This window comes from Piliocolobus tephrosceles, chromosome X (assembly GCF_002776525.5).
Source record: "Piliocolobus tephrosceles isolate RC106 chromosome X, ASM277652v3, whole genome shotgun sequence".
NCBI lineage: Eukaryota > Metazoa > Chordata > Mammalia > Primates > Cercopithecidae > Piliocolobus > Piliocolobus tephrosceles.
The window spans coordinates 94,520,640-94,543,660 of record NC_045455.1 but is presented as its reverse complement, the minus strand read 5'-3'; the positions used below and the strand labels follow the sequence as shown (position 1 = coordinate 94,543,660).

At 42.6% G+C, this 23,021-nt stretch overlaps 1 protein-coding gene across 6 annotated transcripts in view; it reads right to left on the bottom strand.

The window, feature by feature from the left end:
* Positions 1-17,936, bottom strand: part of IFT88 (intraflagellar transport 88) — a 129,357-nt gene extending 111,421 nt beyond the window's left edge. For 3 of the 6 annotated variants that reach the window (XR_002726048.2, XM_023190633.2, XM_023190632.3), the window contains exons 1-3: positions 17,749-17,892; positions 9,881-9,976; positions 3,479-3,541 (exon numbers count right to left, since the gene is read on the bottom strand). Coding sequence is in view for 5 of the 6 variants with exons in the window: in XM_023190633.2 (XP_023046401.1) it covers positions 3,479-3,541; positions 9,881-9,970 (153 nt within the window). In the remaining variant the exon portion in view is untranslated. Of the gene's footprint in view, positions 1-3,478; positions 3,542-9,880; positions 9,977-11,213; positions 12,104-17,329 lie in introns of those variants that run through there. The other 3 variants (XM_023190630.3, XM_023190631.3, XM_026454217.1) reach the window with 3 other exon arrangements.
* Positions 17,937-23,021: the final 5,085 nt, after the last annotated feature.

The following is a 23,021-nucleotide window of genomic DNA, read 5'->3' as shown; positions in this document are numbered from 1 at the left end:
TTGGGAGGCCGAGACGGGAGGATCACGAGGTCATGAGATCGAGATCTTCCTGGCTAACACAGTGAAACCCAGTCTCTACTAAAAAATACAAAAAAACTAGCCGGGCGAGGTGGCGGGCGCCTGTAGTCCCAGCTACTCGGGAGGCTGAGGCAGGAAAATGGCGTAAACCCGGGAGGCGGAGCTTGCAGTGAGCTGAGCTCCGGCCACTGCACTCTAGCATGGGTGACAGAGCGAGACTCCGTCTCAAAAAAAAAAAAAAAAAAAAAAAAGTATCATTCAACAGAAGATCAAATGACCCACACTCTATCCCAGTTACAGACAGCTGTGAGACCTTGGCTTTTCTAGGCTTCAGTTTCCTCATCTATAAAATAAGAATCTCCAAAGTCATTTCTAAAGATCTTTGGAAGGGCCACCTGGCAAAATTATCACCTGCTATGTGATCCCTGAAATCACTTAATTGAAGACAAAGTTCACTGATTTACTAAGTTAGTCAATAAAGATGTATGGAACACTTAAGTAGACAAGAATGATGAATAAGATAATCTGCCTCTTTGAAAAGCTTACAGTCTAATCACTAGCCTAGTGGAAGGACTCAGAGCCTATGGTTTTTCTTCCCATAATGAAGGTAACTTCAAAATCAAAATATGGGTTGTAAAAAAATTAAATAAATAAAATATGGGTTTTAGCATGTGTAGTGAAGAATTAACTTTACTCAAAGAGAGGTGTGGCCTTTTTTGTTGGCTCCTAAGAGATGATTTCTACACCCCTGAAATGCTCTGCCTGACAGGAGTGTCTTTGTTTGCCCTGGCTTTGGCCACTGGTCAGTCTATCAATGTGATTCACAATGGGAGCTTTGGGACACAGCAGCTTCTGGAGTTATTAGCCCGAACCTCTGGGGCTAGAGACAAAGGTTGGCCTGGTGGGCGGTATGTGATCAAGACTTAGTAAAAACTCTGAACGCCAAAGTCTGGGGTAGGATTCCCTGGTTGGCAAAACTCTTCAAGTACTGTCACACTGTGGTTAGGAAAAGGCACTGCCATGTCTTGCTCCACAGGGAGAGGATAATCAGAAGCTCTCTGTTTGGACCACTCCTAGGCCCTGCTCTATGAATCTCTTCCCTTGGTGGATTTTAATTTGTATCCTTCCCATGATTAAACTAAGTATAGGAGATTTCAGTGAGTTCTCTGAGTCTTTCCAGAGAATTATCAAGCCTGAGGATGGTTCCAGGAACCATGAACTTGCAGTTGGTGTCAGAAGTGGGAGTGGTCTTATGGAGGACTGACTGTGTCCTCTACCTGTGCAGTGGTTTAGCCAAACTTATTGCAAGGAACCACACTAAATGCATTTACCCTATATGAGATGGGCAAGCTATTCACAATGATTTATTTTTACTAAATAAGTATGTAGGACAGGGAGGAAGGGAGAACATGACAAAGTGAGGGAAAATAATAGCAGAAGGACACTTCATCTAAAGCAGAGGAGTTTGGGCTGGACATTTCTTTATTACTAGGGGCTGGCCTATGCATTGTAGAATGGTTAGCAGCATCTCTGGCTGCTACCCACTAGGTGCCAGTAGCACCCACTCAAGTTGTGACAATCTAAAATATCTCTCCAAGCATTGCCAAATGTCCCTCGTGGGGGGGGCACAAGTGCCCCCAGCTGAAAGCCACTGCTATATAGTATTAGATGGATAGGGAGAAGCAGCATTCAATAAAGGAATATTAGACATAGAACATTAGAGATATAACTTTTTCTGCTTCACTATTTAGTGTCAACCTTGTTTATTTTCAACTACAAACAAAGCTTGGCAGATTTCATGCACTATGAAAGGCAGATATCTATGCTTTGTATGACATATACAAAAACCTTAATACTAATACTGAAAAAACTACTCTAGCAATTCACGTACTGGTAGAAAATTAATTCAGAGTATTAATTAATATTAATATTAATTAATTAATATTAATACAAGGAAGGGTAAATTAAGCCCCAATGTTTTGAGGGATCAATATTTATGCTACTTTAAAAATTAGAAAAGCAAATATTTTTAAAACAATGAATGTTTTAGGTAAACAATATTCTGATGCCTAATAAAAATAATGTTTACATTTTCAATAACATAAGAAATCCTTTGATCTCAAATACTTTAAAATTCACTTACTAGATACACTGAAAACTACAAAATATTGATGAATTAAAGAACACATAAATAAATGGAAAGGCATCCTGTGTTCATGGGTTCATAGACTGAATGACTTAATATTGTTAAGATGTCCATACTACCCAGTTAATTCAATATAATCTTATCAAATCCTTATCATCCCAATGGCTTTTTTTTTTACAGAAATAGAGATTCATCCTAAAATTAATATGGAATACCAAGGGACCCCAAGTAGCTAAAACAATTGTGAAAAAAAAGAACAAGTTTGAAGGTTCACATTTCCTGATTTTAAAACATATTACAAAGCTACAGTAATCAAAACAGTGTGGTTACTGGCATAAAGACAGACAAACAGACCAAAAGAACAGCATAGAAAGCCCAGAAACAAACCCTTACATATATGGTCAAATGATGTTCAACAATGGTGCCAAGACTATTCAATAGGGAAGGGACAGTCTGCACAGCAAATAGTGTTGGGAGAACTAAATATCCATATGCAAAAGAATTAAGTTGGACCTTTATCTTATACCATATATAAAAATTAACACAAAATGGGTTAAAGATCTAAATGTAAGACCTAAAACTACAAAAATGCTAGAAGAAAACATAGGGGAAAAGCTTCATGACATTATTCTTGGCAATGATCTCTTGAATATGACACCAAAAGCACAAGCAACAAAAGTAAAGATGGACAACTGGCACTATATCAAACTAAAAAACTTTGGTGTATCAAAGGACACATCAGTGTTAAAAGCCATCTACAAAATGAAAGAAAAAATTTGCAAATCGTACATCTGATAAGACATTAATATCCAGAATATATAGAGAACTCCTATAACTGAATAACAAAAATGGACAAGTGTTCATTGACAGATGAATGAATAAACAAAATGTGGTATAAACATACAATGGAATACTATTCAGACTTAAAAAGGAAGGAGCTTCTGTCACATGCTACAACATGGATGAACCTTGAGGACATTATACTAAGTGAATAAACCAGTCACAAAAAGACAAATATTCTGAGATTCCACTTATGTAAGGTATCTAAATTAGTCAAATTCATAGAAATAGAAAGTAGAATGGTAGTTACAGGGGCTTTGGAAGTAGGAGAAAATGGGAAGTTTTTGTTTAATAGATACAGAGTTTCAGATATACAAGATGAAAACCTTCTGAAGATCTGTTTCACTACCATCTAAACTTAATGATGGTTATAATCTTTAACACTACAGGAATATACAGGTAAAAATGGTTAATTTGGTAAATTTCATGTTATGTGTTTTTTACTACAATTAAAAAAAATGTTTTTTCACTTACTGGAGGTCTTCTGCCATGACTAGTCCTCACGGCTTGCTGAAAAGCTGCATCATTCTCCAATTCCTAAAATGAAAAGGCAAATTTCACATTCAACACAGAGTAAGAATTGGGAGAAAAAATAACTTTAAACTCCTGTTTGGTACCCAAGAGCCTCTATAATTCATTTTATCCCAACTGTTGACATCTAAGTAGGGACGAACGGACTCTTACCTCAAATCTCCCCACTTCACACTACCGAGAATAGCAAACCTCCTTCCTCTCCTAGAATGAGGAGTACTGGTCATGTTAGTCAATTTTATGGACATCTTATTGGCTACAGTTTTTATGAGTGGTATCACAATGCCGGGTTGAAAGATCAAGTATACAAGGATGGGGCCTTTCTTCTGTTTCTTTTTTCCTGGTAGCTTAGAATTGAGATTTACATCTCTCTTTCTCTCTCCTTCTCTCTTTCTCTCCCCTACCCCCGTGTCTTTCTCTTTTTCTCCCACCCTACCTGATAAAGCCTCAGGATAAAAAAGGCCATATTTTCTACAAGCAGGGGGCACTCTCTTTGGTACCACTTCCATCTGCCCAAATGAAAAGGATTTTTCATCTCACTGGAGAGGTCAAGTCTGAGACGCAGACTGGAGCTAATCTAAGCAAATGGAGGGCGCTCAACAAGTCCAACCTGCACTACCATTTGGAATCACCGTCTCAGTAGAAATAAAATATTATCTGGCTTTGCTGATTCCTGAACTGTACTTATATTCCCCTTCAGGAAATTTGAGGAAAAGAATATTAATCAAGGGCAGGATATAAGGGTTCCTGTGTTTCCTAAGAAAATACCATTTTCATAGTCTCTCAAAAGCACCCAGTCTCACCAACAGCCAGTCTTCCAACCATCCTTTATTTCCTACTTCCTCTTCTCTAACACATACGCTGGCTTTAACCCTTCAGACACATTAAATGCAGTTCTCATCCTCTCATCCTTGCCTCTGATTTACTTCAATCTACTTCCCACAAAAATATACTTGTCCAGTATTTTAAAAATAAACAATTCATAAAAAATAAAGTCACTATCAATTAACTTTTTTAAAAATTTGAAAATAATCAAAATAAAATGTTTATATTACCAGGATGCTACAAGCCTTCTTCTTTAATTTTTACTTTAAATTTTTTTTTTTTTTTTTTTTGAGACAGGGTCTCACTTCAACCGCCAGGCTGGAGTACAGTAGTGCAATCACAGCTCACTGCAGCCTCAACTTCCCAGGCTCAGGTGATTCTCCCACCTCAGTCTCCCTAGGAGCTAGGACCATGGGCACACACTACCACAACCTGCTAATTTTTGTATTTTTTAAGAGACAGGAGTTTGCCATGTTACCCAGACTGGTCTCAAACTGAGCTCAAGTGATCCATCCCTGAGCCTCCTAACGGGATTACAGGCATAAGCCACTGTGCCCGGCCTAAATTACCTTTGTAACCTTCCATATCAACTATACAAAATTACATGATTCTCACTTACCCATAGAAACTAAAGACTTTTGAATGAAGTATAAATCCAAAGGTAACCTTCAACATAATTTATTATACTTCTACTTTAGCAGATCTTTGGATAAAAAAATTTCCCTTAAGATTCCTAAATTATTAGTAAAATTTGGTTAATCAGCTCAGTAAATCCTAACTAAATGACAAACTAAAAAGGCCAGTCAACAAATTCTCCAATTACAAACACCAAACTTATATAACTTTTGGAACTTTTTGTCACTTTGTTAACAAATGGCATCTTCTATGAGTACCTTAAGCCACTGCTTCAAGTAATTCATTTATTTACTGAACTTGTTATTATTATAGTTAATATCAAAGAAAACCAAGCATAAGTCAAAAATTATTTTTACTTCACTGTCTTAATTTATTTTGGGGTCTGATATTCTGAATATTCACTTCACATTAAATTATGCAGCCACAATGCAACAACCTGAGGAGGTAGGAAGTGTCCCTGATGCTTTAAAAATGATAATCTTCGGGCCGGGGCGGTGGCTTACACCTGTAATCCCAGCACTTTGGGAAGCTGAGGTGGGTGGATCACGAGGTCTGGACATCGAAACCATCCTGACTAACACGGTGAAACCCCGTCTCTACTAAAAATACAAAAAATTATCCGGGCATGTTGGCGGGTGCCTGTAGTCACAGCTACTGGGGAGACTGAGGCAGGAGAATGGCGTGAACCTGGGAGGCGGAGCTTGCAGTGAGCAGAGGTTGCACAACTGCACTCCAGCATGGGCAACAGAGACTCCGTCTCAAAAAAAAAAAAAAGTGTCTCTGCACGTGAGATGGGTCTCCTGGATACAGCAAATTGATGGGTCTTGACTCTTTATCCAATTTGCCAGTCTGTGTCTTTTAATTGGACCATTTAGGCCATTTACATTTAAGGTTAATATTGTTATGTGTGAACTTCATTCTGTCATTATGATGTCAGCTACTTATTTTGCTCGTTAGTTGATGCAGTTTCTTCCTAGCATTGACGGTTTTTACGTTTTGGCATGTTTTTGCAGTGGCTGGTACCGGTTGTTCCTTTCCACGTTTAGTGCTTCCTTCAGTAGCTCTTGTAGGGCAGGCCTGGTGGTGACAAAATCTCTAAGCATTTGTTTGTCTGTAAAGGATTTTATTTCTCCTTCATTTATGAAACTTAGTTTGGCTGGATATGAAATTCTGGGCTGAAAATTCTTTTCTTTAAGAATGTTGAGTATTGGCCCCCATTCTCTTCTGGCTTGTAGAGTTTCTGCCGAGAGATCTGCTGTTAGTCTGTGGGCTTCCCTTTGTGGGTAACCCCACCTTTCTCTCTGGCTGCCCTTAACATTTTTTCTGTCATTTCAACTTTGGTGAATCTGACAATTATGTGTCTTGGAGTTGCTCTTCTTGAGGAGTATCTTTGTGGCATTCTCTGTATTTCCTGAATTTGAATGTTGGCCTGCCTTGCTAGGTTGGGGAAGTTCCCCTGGATAACACCCTGCAAAGTGTTTTCCGACTTGGTTCCATTCTCCCCATCACTTTCAGGTACACTAATCAGACGTAGATTTGGTCTTTTCACATAGTCCCATATTTCTTGGAGGCTTTGTTCATTTCTTCTTACTCCTTTTTCTCTAAACTTCTCTTCTCACTTCATTTCATTCATTTGATCTTCAATCACTGATACCCTTTCTTCCAGTTGATCAAGTCGGTTACTGAAGCTTGTGCATCTGTCACGTAGTTCTCGTGTCATGGTTTTCATGTTTATCAGGTCGTTTAAGGACTTCTCTGCGTTGGTTATTCTAGTGAGCCATTTGTCAAATCTTTTTTCAAGGTTTTTAGTTTCTTTGCGCTGGGTTCGTAATTCCTCCTTTAACTCGGAGAAGTTTGTCTGAAGTCTTCTTCTCTCAACTCATCAAAGTCATTCTCCGTCCAGCTTTGTTCCATTGCTGGCAAGAAGCTGCGCTCCTTCGGAGGGGGAGAGGCGCTCTGATTTTTAGAATTTCCAGCTTTTCTGTACTGCTTTTTCCCCATCTTTGTGGTTTTATCTACCTTTGGTCTTTGACGATGGTGACATACAGATGGGATTTTGGTGTGGATGTCCTTTCTGTTTATTTTTCCTTCTAAGTCAGGATCCTCAGCTGCAGGTCTGTTGGAGCTTGCTCGACGTCCACTCCAGACCCTATTTGCCTGGGTATCAGCAGCGGAGGCTGCAGAAGAGTGAATACTGCTGTCTGATCATTCCTCTGGAAGCTTCGTCTCAGAGGTATACCTGGCCGTGTGAGGTGTGAAGTGTCAGTCTGCCCCCAGTGTGGAATGTCTCCCAGTTAGGCTACTTGGGGGTGAGGGACCCATTTGAGCAGACAATCTGTCTGTTCTCAGATCTCAAACTCCATGCTGGGAAAACCACTACTCTCTTCAAAGCTGTCAGACAGGGATATTTACATCTGCAGAGGTTTCTGCTGCCTTTTGTTTGGCTATGCCCTGTCCCCAGAGGTGGAGTCTACAGAGGCAGGCCGGCTGCCTCGAGCTGTGGTGGGCTCCACCCAGTTCAAGCTTCCTGGCTGGTTTGTTTACCTACTTAAGCCTTAGCAATGGCAGGCACCCCTCCCCCAGCCTCGCTGCCACTTTGCAGTTAGATCTCAGACTGCTGTGCTAGCAATGAGGGAGGCCACGTGGGCGTGGGACCCCCTGAGCCAGGCGTGGGATATAATCTCCTGGTGCGCTGTTTGCTAAGACCCTTGGTAAAGCGCAGTATTAAGGTGGGAGTGACCTGATTTTCCAGGTGTTGTGTGTCACAGTTCCCCTTGGCTAGGAAAGGGAATTCCCTTCCCCCTTGCACTTCTTGGGTGCAGCGATGCCACGCCCTGCTTCAGCTCTCACTTGCTGGGCTGCACCCACTGTCCTGCACCCACTGTCCGACACGCCCCAGTGAGATGAACCCAGTACCTCAGTTGGAAATGCCAGAAATTACCTGTCTTCTGTGTTGCTCACACTGGGAGCTGGAGGCTAGAGCTCTTCCTATTCAGCCATCTTGGCGTGGGTGCCCCCACCCATGTAGGAGAAAATATTTATAAACTATCCCTCTGACAAGGGATTAATAACCAGAATATGTAAGGAACTCAACAGTAGGAAAAAAAATCTAATAATCTGATTTAAAAATGGGCAAAAGATCTGAATAGATATTTCTCAAAAGAAGACATACAAATGGCAAGCATGTATATGAAAAAGTGTTCAACATCATTGACCATCAGAGAAATGGAAATCAAAACTACAATGAGATGTCATCTCATTCCAGTTAAAATGGCTTTTATCCAAAAGACAGGTAACAACAAATGCTGGTGAGAATGTGGAGAAAAGGGAAACCTCATATACTATTAGTGAGAATGTAAATTAGTACAACCACTAGGGAGAACAGTTTAGAGGTTCCTCAAAAAACTAAAAATAGATCTACCATATGATCCAACAATCCCACTGCTAGGAATATACTCAAAAGAAAAGAAATCAGTATGTACCAGGCCATTCTTGCATTGCTATCAGGTTGGCGCAAAAGTAATTGCAGTTTTGCAATTAAAATGGCAAAAACTGCAGTTACTTTTGCACCAAAGAATGCCTGAGATAGGGTAATTCATAAAGAAAAAAGGTTTGATTGGCTCATGGTTCTGCAGGCTGTACAAACATGACATCAGTATCTGCTCAGTTTCTGGGGAGGCCTCAGGGAGCGTTCACTCACGACAGGAGGCTAAATGGGAGCAGTCACGTCACATGGGGTGAGGATGGCACCAAGAAGATAACGCTAAACCATTCATGAGAAATCCACTCTCATGATCCTATCACTTCCCACCAGGTCTCACCTCCAATGCTGCGTATTATTACAATTCAACATAAGATGTGGGTGGGAATAAATATACAAACTACATCATAGCATATCAAAGAGATATCTGCACTCCCATGTTTGCTGCAGCAGTATTCACAACAGCCAAGATTTGGAAGCAACCTACATGTCTGTCAACAGACAAATGGATAAAGAAAATGTACATATATCAATGGAAAACTAGCCATAAAAAAGAATTGAGATCCTGTTATTTGCAACAATGTGGATGGAACTGGAGGCCATTCTATTAAGTGAAATAAGCCTGGCACAGAAAGACAAACATCGCATGTTTTCACTTATTTCTGGGATCTAAAAATTAAAACAACTGAACTCAAGGAGATAGAGAATAGAAGGATGATTACCAGAGGCTGGGAAGGGTAGTGGCAGGGGGAAGGGGTGGGAATGGTTAATAGGTACAAAAAAAAAAAAAAAAAAAATAGAAAGAATGCACAAGATCTAGTATTTGATAGCAAAATGGGGTGACTATAGTCAATAATTTAATTACACATTTAAAAATAACTAAAAGAATATAATCAAATGGTTTGAAACACAAACGATAAATGCTTGATGTAACAGAAACCCTATTTACCCTTATGTGATTATTACACACTGTATGCCTGTATCAAAATATCCCATATTCCCCATAAATATATGCACCTACTATGTACTCACAAAAATTAAAAAACAAATAAACAACAAAAAAAAAACAAGACATTTCAACTTTAGAATTTTTTTAAAACCCTAATTTTAAATACCTTCAGGTGATCTAAGTCTTTTACACATTTGGACGGCTAGTGCTGAAGAATACAAGTATATATAATTCATCTTAATTCATTTTTGTAACCTGTCTCATGATCTTTCCTTCTGCTGCAATTATTATTTTTGGTGGAAGTCAGTAGAATCTCCTGTAATAGCACTTTTCTAGGTTTTTAAATCAGCTTATTTAATCTAAAGCATAATAAAGTAGAACTCTCAAATCCACAGTCTTCATAAACCAGCTGTTTAACCAAGACCAATGTAAAAAAACAACTAGCTTTTGTTACCTCGATATCATAGATTGGATTGTAGTCATTATAGCCGGAATAAAGATCATCTTCATCTGTCTCTGGAGCCAGGTGCACATTTTGCATCATTTATACCTAGGAAAAATTGGCAGTGTAAATATGTTCTTGGTATAAGAAATATATATATTTTTTGAGATATGTCTTGCTCTGTTGCCCAGGCTGGAATGCAGTAGCACAATCACGGCTCACTATAGCCTTGACCTCTCTGGCACAAGTGATCCTCCCACCTCAGCCTCCCTGGTACTACAGGCTTGTGCCACCACACCCAACTAAGTTTGAAATTTTTTGTAGGCCGGGCGCGGTGGCTCAAGCCTGTCATCCCAGCACTTTGGGAGGCCGAGACGGGTGGATCACGAGGTCAGGAGATCGAGACCATCCTGGCTAACACGGTGAAACCCCGTCTCTACTAAAAAATACAAACAACTAGCCGGGCGAGGTGGCGGGCGCCTGTAGTCCCAGCTACTCCGGAGGCTGAGACAGGAGAATGGCATAAACCCGGGAGGCGGAGCCTGCAGTGAGCTGAGATCCGGCCACCGCACTCCAGCCTGGGCGACAGAGCGAGACTCCGTCTCAAAAAAAAAAAAAAAATTTTTGTAAAGATGGGATCTCCCTATGTTGCTCAGGCTGGACTCAATCTCCTGAGCTCAAGTCATCCTCTCACTTTGGCCTCCCAAAATGCTGGGATTATTACCAGCATGAGCCACCATGCCAGGCCAGAAATAATTCTTAATTCCAATAAAGTATAACTATTTAATAACATTTTTGGTCAAATTTATCTGTATATATTTTCAAGGTTTCAATTTTTTTCACATCAAACTCCCAAAACTAGATGTCAAAACATTAAGTTATTGCCCTCATTTCACATTGATTTCACAACCACGACACTGAAAGAACAGTGACAGGCACTAGAGGGGGGTACAAGTGATTGTCCTGATTTTCATGGAGCTTAGTATCAAGTGCAGAAGAAAGGTATGCAATAGTCAATTAAAATGCAAGGCAGAAACCACCACATACACATCGGAATGTGTAAAATTAGAAAGACCGACAACGCATTATGTCAGCAAAGATGTGGAGCAACCAGAGTCCTCACACACTGCTGATGAGAGTATAAAATGATACACTTTGGAAGAAAAGTCTTGCAGTTTCATAAAATTAACATGTACCTTTTATGACCCAGCAATTCCACTCAAAAATTTTTACTCAAGAGAAATGAAAACATATGTCTACAAGAAGATTTGTATAAGAATGTTCATAGCAGCTGTCAACCTAAAGAAAGGAATTGAGGCATAAAATATAATTCTAAAAAGTTTACCTGAGCCAAAACGAGGATGGCTGCCTGCCCAGAAGATTCAGACTTCATAACCCTGAGCAGGCGCTCCCTTTGGCCTTTGTTTCAAGCAGATCTTTAAAGGTAAAAAAGTGGGGCAGGGAGTGGGCTGACACAAAGCTGTCTGTCAGAAATTCTCACTGGTTTATGAAAATAATGTTGATTAGTGATTGGCTACATTGTATGGGTCATAGTATCCAGACGGTGATGTTGTTAGATTAATTTACAGCTACTTGTGGCAATAGCAAGCAAGTTTCAAGATATGATTACTTAGCCCAAGAAGGTAACGGAGATGTGACTGCTGTTTCACTCCCACGCCTCTCTGGACCTGGTAATTTAGAGGAGACTCTCATTCTTCAAATTAAACCTTTCTTTTTTGTCACAGCTTTATTCATAATACCGAAAAATAAGAAACAAACCAGACACCCATCAGTAAAATGGACAAGCAAAACGTGGCATACTTACACAATGAAGTACTATCCAGCAATAAAAAAGAATCCCAATTATGCTGAGTGAAAGAAGCCTTACGTAAAGCAGCACATTATGCACTGTTTTCTATATACAAAGTTCTCAAACAGACAAAACTAATTTACAGCAGAAAACCATCAGAATTGAGGTCGCTTCTTAGGGATGGGGGGTAGGGAATGAATGGAAAAGGATACGAGAGAATTTTCTGGAGTGATGATACATGTTCTATATCTTGGCAGGGGTTTGAGTCACACAAGTGTATGCATTTGTGAAAACTCAGCAAATGTACACTGAGATTTCTGCTTTGTAAATTTTATCTCAAAAGAACTATAAACAAATATTGAACTGTATAATTGATATGCATGCTGGTATTTCAGGGAATGTATAACAGCTGTAATATAGCTTAAAACACACAAAATAAGATGGCTTTGGCTGGGCGCCATGGCTCATGCCTGTAATTCCAACACTTTGGAAGGCCAAGACAGGTGGATAACTTGAGGTCAGGAGTTTGAGACCAGCTTGGTCAACATGGTGAAACCCTGTCGCTACTAAAAATACAAAAACTAGCAGGGCATGGTGGTGCACACCTGTAATTCAAGCTACTCGGGAGGCTGAGGCATGAGAATCGCTTGAACCCAGGAGGCAGAGGTTGCAGTGAGCTGAGATCATGCCACTGCACTCCAACCTGGTTGACAGTGAGACTCTGTCTCTCTAAAAAAAAGATGGCTTGATAGATGGATTGAGAGATAGGCAAATGGATAAGTACACGATAAAGCAACTATAGAAAAAGGTTAATGGTGGAATCTAGGTAGCAGGAGTAACATTCACCATAAAATTCTTTAAACCTTGCTGCATGTTTGAAAATTTTCGTAACGAAATGTTGAGGGAAAAAATGCAAGACAGAAAAAAAATATATCAAAGCAAAGTGAAACAGAAGAGTAAAAGCTGATCATACAAATTGAGTCATTCTTCTCATACCCAACTAAAACAGAGTCAACAGAGTCAAGAAGCTGGGGTGTGTTGGTGGGGAGGCACTCAGGACACACAACATTGCTTAAAGAGTGGAGTTCTCTGCAAGTCTGGCTGCTGAAACTGGCTGCTATAACCTGAGGCCAATTTTATTTATAGCTGCTGAGATAACTTGCTGCAAACATAGGACTAATTCTGGCCACCACAGCTACCCACCAATTAGAACTTGCCAGCTTCCCAGAACCTCACTAGTTTCAGTGAACTTTCTCAAAGAGCACTATATAACATTTCTCCTTTTGATAAAAAACTTTCTCTTTGTTCGTTGGGCATACCAAAGACCACCTGGTCCTCAAACTGCAATTCTTTCTTCCCAAATAAAAATGTAAAATTTCGGCTGGGTGCAGTGGCTCATGCCTGTAATTCCAGCACTTTGGGAGGCTGAGGTGGGCAGATCACGAGGTCAGGAGATCGAGACCATCCTGGCTAACCCAGTGAAACCCTGTCTCTACTAAAAAAAACAAAAAATTAGCCAGGCGTGGTGGCGGGCGCCTGTAGTCCCAGCTGCTTGGGAGGCTGAGGCAGGAGAATGGCGTGAACCCGGGAAGCAGAGCTTACAGTGAGCCAAGATCGCGCCACCGCACTCCAGCCAGGGCAACAGAGCGAGACTCCGTCTCAAAAAAAAAAAAAGGTAAAATTTCAAGATTCATCTCTACATTTTGACTTGGACAGAAGCATGAGAGAAATGAAACTACCATATAGATACACCGTATATCTAATAATTACTAAAGAATCTGGCAAGGATTCCTGGAAGTATCATTCAAATCAAGTCAGTATTTTAGGCAATTTGAGGGGTGGGAGGTGGAGGAGGGCTAATTACCCAAGAAATGTAGTATTGCCAGTATCTAAGAAATGTATTTTCTTTAAAGCAAATACATATTTTCTTTAAGGCCTGTACATTTTAAGTTCACCAGCAAATTCCTAAGAAATTTTCAGGTTAGGCCGGGCACAGTGGCTCACGCCTATAATCTCAGCACTTTGGGAGGCTGAGGCGGGTGGATCACAAGGTCAGGAGATTGAGACCATCCTAGCTAATATGGTGAAACCCCGTCTCTACTACAAATACAAAAAAATTAGCCAGGCATGATGGCAGGCACCTGTAATCCCAGCTACTCGGGAGGCTGAGGCAGGGGAATTGCCTGAACCTGGGAGGCGGAGGTTGCAGTAGGCCAAGATTGCGCCACTGCACTCCAGCCTGGGCGACACGGCCAGACTCCGTCTCAAAAAATAAATAAATAAAAAATAAAAATAAAAATAACAAAATAAATTTTCAGCTTAATCTTTTTCTCAGCATAATACCATATATGTGGCTTCTCACAACCTTTAAAAATTATTTATATATTTTAAATACTAACAAAAGTATTTTTTGAGCTATAGTTTGTATCCCATACAATTTAACTTTTCAAGGTGCGTAATTCAGTGGTTTTTAGTATATTCACAAGGCTGTGCAACCATCCCCAGTATGTAATTCCAGAACATTTTCATCATTCCAATAAAGAAATATGGGGCCTGTTAGCAGCTCTCCATGACTCCCTTCCCTTTCCCCAGTCCCTGGCAACCATTAATCTATTTTCTGTCTCTGTGGATTTGCCACTTCTGGACATTTCATGTTAAGGAAATTACACAATATGTAGCCTTTTGTGTCTGGTCTCTTTCACTTAACATAATGCTTTCAAGGTTCATCCATGCAGTAGTATGTATCAATATTTCATTACTTTTCATGGCTAAATAATACATCTACAACATTTTGCTTATCCATTCATCAGTTAATGGACGTTTGGATTGTTTCTACTTTCTGACTTTTATGAATCACATCACTATGAACGTGTGTGTACAAGTTTTAGCATAGATATATATGTTCAATTCTATTGGGAATATATCTAGGAAAGGAATTGCTGGATCATATACTAACTCTATGTTTAACTTTTGGAAGAACAGCTAGACTGTTTTCCAAAGTGGCTGCATATTTTACATCCCACCTGCAATGCATGAAGGTTCCAATTTATCCATGTCCTAGCCAACACTTGTTATTGTTCCTGTTTCTGATTATAGCAATTCTAGTGAGTATGAAATGGTATCTCATTGTAGTACTGACTTGCATTCCCCTGATGACTAATGATGTTGAACATCTTTTCATCTTATTACTCATTTCTGTGTCTCTTTGGAGAAATGTCTGTTCAGATCTTCTGCTCACTTTTTTTTTTTTTTTTTTTTTTTGAGACAGAATCTCGCTCTGTCCCCTAGGCTAGAGTGCAGTGGCACAATCTCGGCTCACTGCAAGCTCTGCCTCCCGGTTTTACACCATTCTCCTGCCTCAGTCTCCCAAGTAGCTGGGACTACAGGCACCCGCCACCACATCCGGCAAATTTTTGTGTTTGTTTTTTTTTTTTTTTTTTTTTTTTTTCAGTAAAGACGGGGTTTCACCATGTTAGCCGGGATGGTCTTGATCTCCTGACCTCGTGACCCACCTGCCTCGGCCTCCCAAAGTGCTGAGATTACAGGCGTGAGCCACCGTGCCCAGCCTGCTCATTCCTAAAAATCGGGTTATCACATGAATTATAAAGATCCTCTACATATTCTGGATTCTAAACATTATATAAATGATTTACAAATACTTTCCCCCATTCTATGCCTCATCAATTTACATTCTTTGTAGTATACTTTGAAGCACAAACGTTTTACATTTTGATGATACACAATTTATTTTTTCTTTGGTTGCATGTACTTTTGGTATCATATGTAAGAAAGAATTGCCTAATCCAAGGTCAAGAATATTTATACCTATGGTTTTTTCCTAATAGTTTTACAGTTTTAGCTCTTATATTTTAGGTCAGTGATCAATTTTGAGTTAATTTCTCATAATTTTTTGAAATGAAAATTAACTACTGTAAGGGCAAATGTCACCCACATAGAAATGGTCATTTCAAAATAGCTTCAAAAGGTATTAAAAGTCAGTGGTAAAAGATATATAAAATATTTTTAATTAAAAGTTTTAGCTCAGATAATACTAAACCAGTGGTTCTCAAACCCAGGTGATGCTGAGGCTGCTGGTCTGGGGACCACACTTTGAGAACCACTATTCTGAACCATAATTTCAGATTATGAACCCTATTTAAGTCAGTTTAGTTGACACATAAGTTACAGAAAGAAGCAACTTTTATAATGAGAAATCCTTTCTGCTACGTTGTAACCAGATTTTTAAAAGGTTGACTTGAGACTTTAGTTGAATAGACATCTTGTTGAACATACAAATGTTAAAAGATGTGGAAAGTGAGACCAGGAAAAGTGAAGGGAATCAAGCATGGCTAATAGCTACGGGTGGCAGAACAACTGTTGTTATACAACCCAGGGTTTCTGGATTCTCCACGCTATTTCCAAAACAGCTCATACATGTAACAAACCTTCCATGTTGAAATAATCTGAGGATAATGCCACCTATATTTAATATAAATTAAATGCTAGTAAAGCCTTTTTTTTTTTTTTTTTTTTGAGACGGAGTCTCACTCTGTCGCCCAGTCTGGAGTGCAGTGGCCCGATCTCAGCTCACTGAAAGCTCCGCCTCCCGGGTGCACGCCATTCTCCTGCCTCAGCCTCCCGAGTAGCTGGCATTACAGGTGCCCGCCTCGTCGCCCAGCTAGTTTTTTGTATTTTTAGTAGAGACGGGGTTTCACCATGTTAGCCAGGATGGTCTCGATCTCCTGACCTCGTGATCCGCCCGTCTCGGCCTCCCAAAGTGCTGGGATTACAGGCTTGAGCCACTGCGCCCAGCCTTAAGCTGTGTTTTAATACTTTTCTACTGACTATGACGGACAGTCTACTTCAAACTTTTCCAACCCCGGCCGGCACGTGGCACAGGACGGCTTTGAATGCGGCCCAATACAAATTCGTAAACTTTCTGAAAGCATTATGAGATTTTTTTGCTATTTTTTTAAAGCTCATCAGCTATCTTAGTGTTCGTGTATTTTATGTGTGGCCCAAGACAATTCTTCTTCCGATGTGGCCCAGGGAAGCCAAACGATTGGACACCCTTGGTCTACTTCCAAGAAGCCTACTGCAGTTTCTCAAGGAAAATAAATAAATAAATTAATTAATTAAATAACTCACAACCAGAAAATCGGACTGGTAAAAGTGTAGAAAGAATCTTGGGACGGCTGGGCGCGGTGGCTCGCGCCTGTAATCCCAGCACTTTGGCAGGCTGAGGCGGGCGGATCACCTCAGGTCAGCAGTTCGAGACCAGCCTGACCAACATGGAGAAACCCCGTCTCTACTAAAAATACAAAAATTAGCCAGGCGTGGTGGCACATGCCTGTAATCCCAGCTACTCGGGAGGCTGAGGCAGGAGAATCACTTGAACCGGGGAGGCGGAGGTTGCGGTGAGCCGAGAGCGCACCATTGCCCTCCAGCCTGGGCAACAAAGAATGAAACTCCGTCTTTAAAAAAAACAAAAAAACAAAAAAAAAAAAACAAAGAATCTTGGGACAACAGTACTTCACGTTTCTGGAATGTTTCCATCTTTGTGAGGCTAAGTACGCGCTTTCTGTATTCTGTTGTGTACTTTTATCTTCACTCCTGATTCAACTTGTGTCAGGCAATTTCAAGAGCTTTACCTAACAAGAAAACGGAAGAGCGACGTGCCCCGCCTCTGCTGCGCGACTCCAGAGCTGGCGCGGGGGTCCAACTGGGTCTGAAGTTTCCCGTCAGCCGCGACTGGGACCTGGGACAGCCACGGCCAAACGGCCCGCGACGCCCGTCCCAGTTCAGAGGAGCAAGACAGGCTGGGGACAGCGATGTGAGAACCAACGCCCACGCTTCTGCGTGGACAACTCGGGCGCCTGAGGGACGCACTCGGGCCCCAGCGGGAGAAAAGCAGGGGCAGGCCGAGTCCATTCGGGGCCCCGCCTCAGACCGCCGCGGGGTGGGCAGGAGCCGCGCCAAGAGGCGATCGGCGGGGCTCGGCGCACAGGACGCCGCGGGGGCACGGCTGCCAGGGGCCCTGAAGCACGAGGCCCCAGCGCCCTTCTCCTACCTCACGCTGAGGGAAGCGGGCGACAGTTAGTCGGGCCCAGGGACGACGCGGCGGTTGGCCAAAGCGCGACGCCGAGCCGTTGCCAAGCGCGGAATCCAAGGAAGCCGCTCCCACAGTCCTCCGCGCGGGGGCGGGCGGGGCCGGAAGCGCGGGGACGGGAGGGAGCGCGGGGGGAAGCGGGTGGCGCGGACTGGCTGCGGAAGTGGGTGGGGGCGGAGAACGGCGGGTCAGAGAGGAGGGAGCCGGTCGCCCCCAGGGGAAAGGAGCGGCGTGCGCTGAGGGTGTGGAGGGAAAGGAGCGGCAGTGCGCGGAGGGTGTGGAGGGGACTGTGCCAGCGGCTTGCGGGAAGCCGGGCGATGCGGGGAGAACGGTGGAGGAGAGGCCAGGGAGGCCGGGGCCTCCCGTGGAAGGGAACCCGGGGGGCCGGGAGGCTGGGGGCGGCCTGTGTGAAGGGGCGGGGAGGGAAAGGCTGGCGGCCAGTATATGCAGGAGGGAGGAGGGCCTGGAGGGGCTCCGGGCTGGCGGCCTCTGTGAGGAAGGGGAAGGATATGCAACCAAGATCCTTTAAATCCTGATGAACTTGTCCGTAAAGCAGATGCCCAAAGGATGATAGTAAGCTTACTATGAAATAGCTCGCGGAGCCTCAGCACGAGCCTTGTGAGCCTTGGAAGCCCATTTTCCGCGCAGTCACTAACTCGCTTAGTCACCCTGTGTGAAAGTTATTCTCGGATGACACCTGCCTGGGAAGTCTCACCTTTCCTCCGACTTTCTCCTGTCTGCGTATTGTTCTGTAGCACCCCGTGCACACCTTGATTGTAGCGCTTAAGACGTCAGTTTTATTTACTAGAGAGGGATTGAACCACTGTGTCCCAACCACCTAGAACCTGGGTCGTAGTGTAAAGCTTAATAAATGTAATATAAATGGGGTATTAAATTCTTAATTGTTTACTGTTTAAGTTTTGTCTTAAATTTTAAAAGTAAATGTTAGGGGTGTGGGGGGGAGACAGAGTCTAAAGACACCAATAATTAATTTTTTTAAAAAAATAAGCAGTGTTGGCTGGGCACGGTGGCTCATGCCTATAATTCCATCACTTTGGGAGGCTGAGGCTGGCGGATCACCTGAGGTCAGGAGTTGGAGACCAGCCTGGCCAATGTGGTGATACCCTGTCTCTACTAAAAATAGAAAAATTAGCTGGGCGAGGTGGCGGGCCCCTGTAATCAATCCCAGCTACTCAGGAGGCTAAGGCAGGAGAATCGCTTGAACCCGGGAGGTGGAGGTTGCAGTGAGCGAGATCGTGGCATTGCACTCCAGCCTGGGGGACAAGAGCGAAACTCCGTCCCCCCCCCCAAAAAAAAAGTAGTGTTGGAAGACAATTCTCATGGGTCCCCTGCACTTTCCCATGTTTTGTGAGCAGAGACACCGTCTTTGGACTACTATGATGATGGCTAGTTTTATGTGTCAACTGGGTTAGTCTGTGCAACCCAGTTTTTGGTCAAACACCAGTCTAGAAGGTATTTTTTAAGATGTGATTAACAGTTAAATTAGACTTGAGTAAAGCAGTTGATCCTCCACAATGTGTGTGGGCCTCATCCAGTCAAGGGAAGGTCATAAGAGAAAAGACTAAGGTCCTCTGAGGAAGAAGGAATCCTGCCCCCAGACTGCCTTCAGCTCTCCTGGGTCTCTAGCCTGACCTGCAAATTTTAGGCTTGCCAGTGTTTATAATGTTTTGCTGCTACAAAAGAAATAGCACTCGAATATAAAATTTTCTTTTTTTCTTCTCAGCAAGGCAATTTATTTCTGTAGAAGGGTGCGCCCTCACAGATGGAGCAATGGTGGGCGCACACCTGGACAAGGGAGGGGAAGGGGTTCTTATTCGTGGCCCTGCTGCTGTGGCCTTCCCTTATTGGCTAAGGTTAGACCACACAGGCTAAGCTAATTGCGATTGGCTAATTTAAAGAGAGTGCCGGGGTGAGTGGTCTGCTGGGAAATATGGTTATGGCAGAGCAGGAAATCGGAATGACTCAGGGTGGAGAATGAATCAGGGCAGAGCAGGTAATCGAAAAAGATTGCTTTACCAGGAAGTTGTTTTTGTTTGTTGTTGTTTGTTTAAGACAGTCTCACTCTGTAGTCCAGGCTGGAGTGTAGTGGCAGGATCTTGGCTCACTGCAAGCTCCGCCTCCTGAGTTCTCCTGCCTTAGCCTCCCGAATAGCTGGGACTACAGGCGCCCACCACCACACCCAGCTTATTTTTTATATTTTTAGTAGAGAGGGGTTTGACTGTGTTAGCCAGGATGGTCTTCATCTCCAGACCTCGTGATCCACCTGCCTTGGCCTCCCAAAGTATTGGGATTACAGGCGTGAGCCACCATGCCTGGCCAGAACTTAAGTGTAAAAGTAGAAAACAAAGAATTGAACATACTGACCTATTGATTCTTTGAAGAGAAATTTAGAACTCATATCAAACACCAGCCTCCAATTAGGTGTCAATTCCTTCAAATAACTCTCTCTCTGCAATATGCAGAGTCTCACTCTGTCACCCAGGCTGGAGTGCAGTGGTGCCATCTCGGCTCAATGCAACCTCTGCCTCCCAGATACAAACGATTCTGCTGCCTCAGCCGCCGAAGTAGCTGAGACTACAGGCGTGAGCCAGCACACCTGGCTATTGTTTGTATTTTTAGTAGAAATGGGATTTCACCATGTTGGCCAGGCTGGTCTCGAACTCCTGGACCTCATGTGATCCGCTCACCTCTGCCTCCCAAAGTGCTGGGATTACAGGCGTGAGCCACTGCTCTTGGGCCTCAACTTGGTTGCTCTTTGAGTGTGATACAGTTACTTGCCCATGGAGTGCTCAGTCATGTTCATTTTAAACATTGTAGCTAGCATTTAATGAACACACCTATTATTGCCAGGCAAAATGTTAGGGTCACCTAGCTTATATTACTGAAATACAAGCTCCACAGAGAACGGGCGTGTTTGTCTTTTTTGTTCTAGACTGTATCTCCAGTACTTAGGAAAGTGCCTGGAACTAGTTGGCTGTCAATAATTGTTTATTGAATGAATTGTCAGGACTTGTAATTAATTATATAGAGAGTTGGGGGTGAATGGGTAGTAAGCAGCAAGCATGAAGCCCAAGTTTGGCATGAGTAGTGGGTTGAGTGCTAGCACCATGTATTAATATGGAGAATACTGGAAGAGAAGCAAGTTTGAGAGAGAAAATAAGTTTAGTTTTGAATATGTTGAGCTTCAGATGCCTGTAAAATATGTAAATAGAGCTGTTGACTAGGCAGCTGCTGAGTATATACAGTTGTATTAATAAAGCTCAGTGAAAAGATCCTTAGGCCTGATATGGTAGCTCACATCTGTGCCTGCACTTTGGTGCCAAGGTGGGAGGATTGTTTGAGGCCAGGAGTCCAAGACCAGCCTGGGCAGCATAGCAAGACCCTGTCTCTACATGTAAATAAAAATGAGCAAGGTGTAATGGTCCACACTTATAGTCTTAGCTACTCAGGAGGCTGAGGCAGGAGGATCCCTTGAGCCCAGGAATTTGGAAGCTGTGTTGAGCTATGATCATGCCACTGCACTCCAGCCTGGGTAACAAGGTGAAGACTCTTATCTCTTGAAAAGAAAAAGAGGCCGGGCGTGGTGGCTGACACCTATAATCCCAGCACTTTGGGAGGCCAAGGCAGGCGGATCATGAGGTCAGGAGTTTGAGACCAGCCTGGCCAACATGGTAAAACCCCATGTCTACTAAAAATACAAAAATTAGCCAGGCGTGGTGGCACGTGCCTGTAGTCGCAGCTGCTCAGGAGATTGAGGCAGAAGAATCACTTGAACCCGGGAGGTTGCAGTGAGCCAAGATTGTGCCACTGCACTCCAGCCTGGGCGACAGAGCAAGACTCTGTCTCCAGAAAAAAAAAAAAATGAAAGAAAAAAAAAAAAGAAAAATCCTGTCTAGAGATACACAGCTGTTATTTGCTAGCTCCTAAAACAGATGGATTTAAGCCCAAGAGTGAGTGAGATTGCTTACAGTGAAGGAGGATATAGAGGGGCAGGAGAAGAGAGTCTAAAATTGAGTCATGAAAAAGTAATATTTAAAGATGTTGTAGGCCAGGTGCAGTGGCTCACACCTGTAATCCTGGCACTTTGGGAGGCTGAGGCGGGCAGATCATGAGGTCAGGAGATCAAACCATCCTGGCTAACCCGGTGAAACCCCATCTCTACTAAAAATACAAAAAATTAGCCGGGCGTGGTGGTGGGTGCCTGTAGTCCCAGCTACTCGGGAGGCTGAGTCAGGAGAATTATGTGAACCAGGGAGGCGGACGTTGCAGTGAGCTGATACTGTGCCACCGAACTCCACCCTGGGCAACAGAGCGAGACTCCATCTCAAAAAGAAAAACAAAAGATTTTGTAGAAGAGGAGCCCCTGATGATTCTGTTTAATGGTCAGACATATTTGAGCAAAACCAGGAAAGTGAAGGTAATGGAAGCTAAACGAAGAAAATGTGTCATTTGAATTCTGGCACTCTGAATTAAAAACAAAAAAGTCGAGTCCGGGCGCCGTGGCTCACGCCTGTAATCCCAGCACTTTGGGAGGCTGAGGCGGGCGAAACACGAGGTCACGAGATCGAGAGTTTTTGTTGGTTTGTTTTAAAAGATGGAAGATAATTAGAGCATGTTTTAATACTCATGGAAATAATCCAGTCGAAAGAGTTCAAAAGTACGGGGGAGATGGCTAAGAGGGAGGAGAATGGAAGAGGTTCCAAGGTTGAAATAAGGTGGAGAAGGTCTAGAATAAGCAGAGAAGAGGAGAGATGCTAACTAGAGAAATACAGTAACATTGCTTGGTAAGTTTAGGTGCTCAATTGACACCAACAATTGTGAGTTTATAGTGAAGCCTTGTCTGGTACTCTTGTAACCCCATTTTTTTCCACTGGTCTTCATCAGGTACAGACATGGAAAAGACAGATGGGGAGATGTACCCAAGGTTGAAATTTGTTGGGCAGCTGCAGAGAAAGGACTGTGTTATCATCATAGACATGAAATTTAATATAAACGACAATCTATAGTAAATGTATTTTAGTATTTATATTAATTTAATATAAATATAAGAAATGAACGGGGCTAGTGAACAGGAAGAAAGTGCAGGAGTTAGATTATAGGTCCTGATGACGTTAGAACAGTTGCAATGTCACTTCAGCGTTTTGAATTAGTGACCATGGAAGTGGAACAGTTTTGAGCTGGTAACAAGGTTCAGGGTTTGACCATGGGCGTGG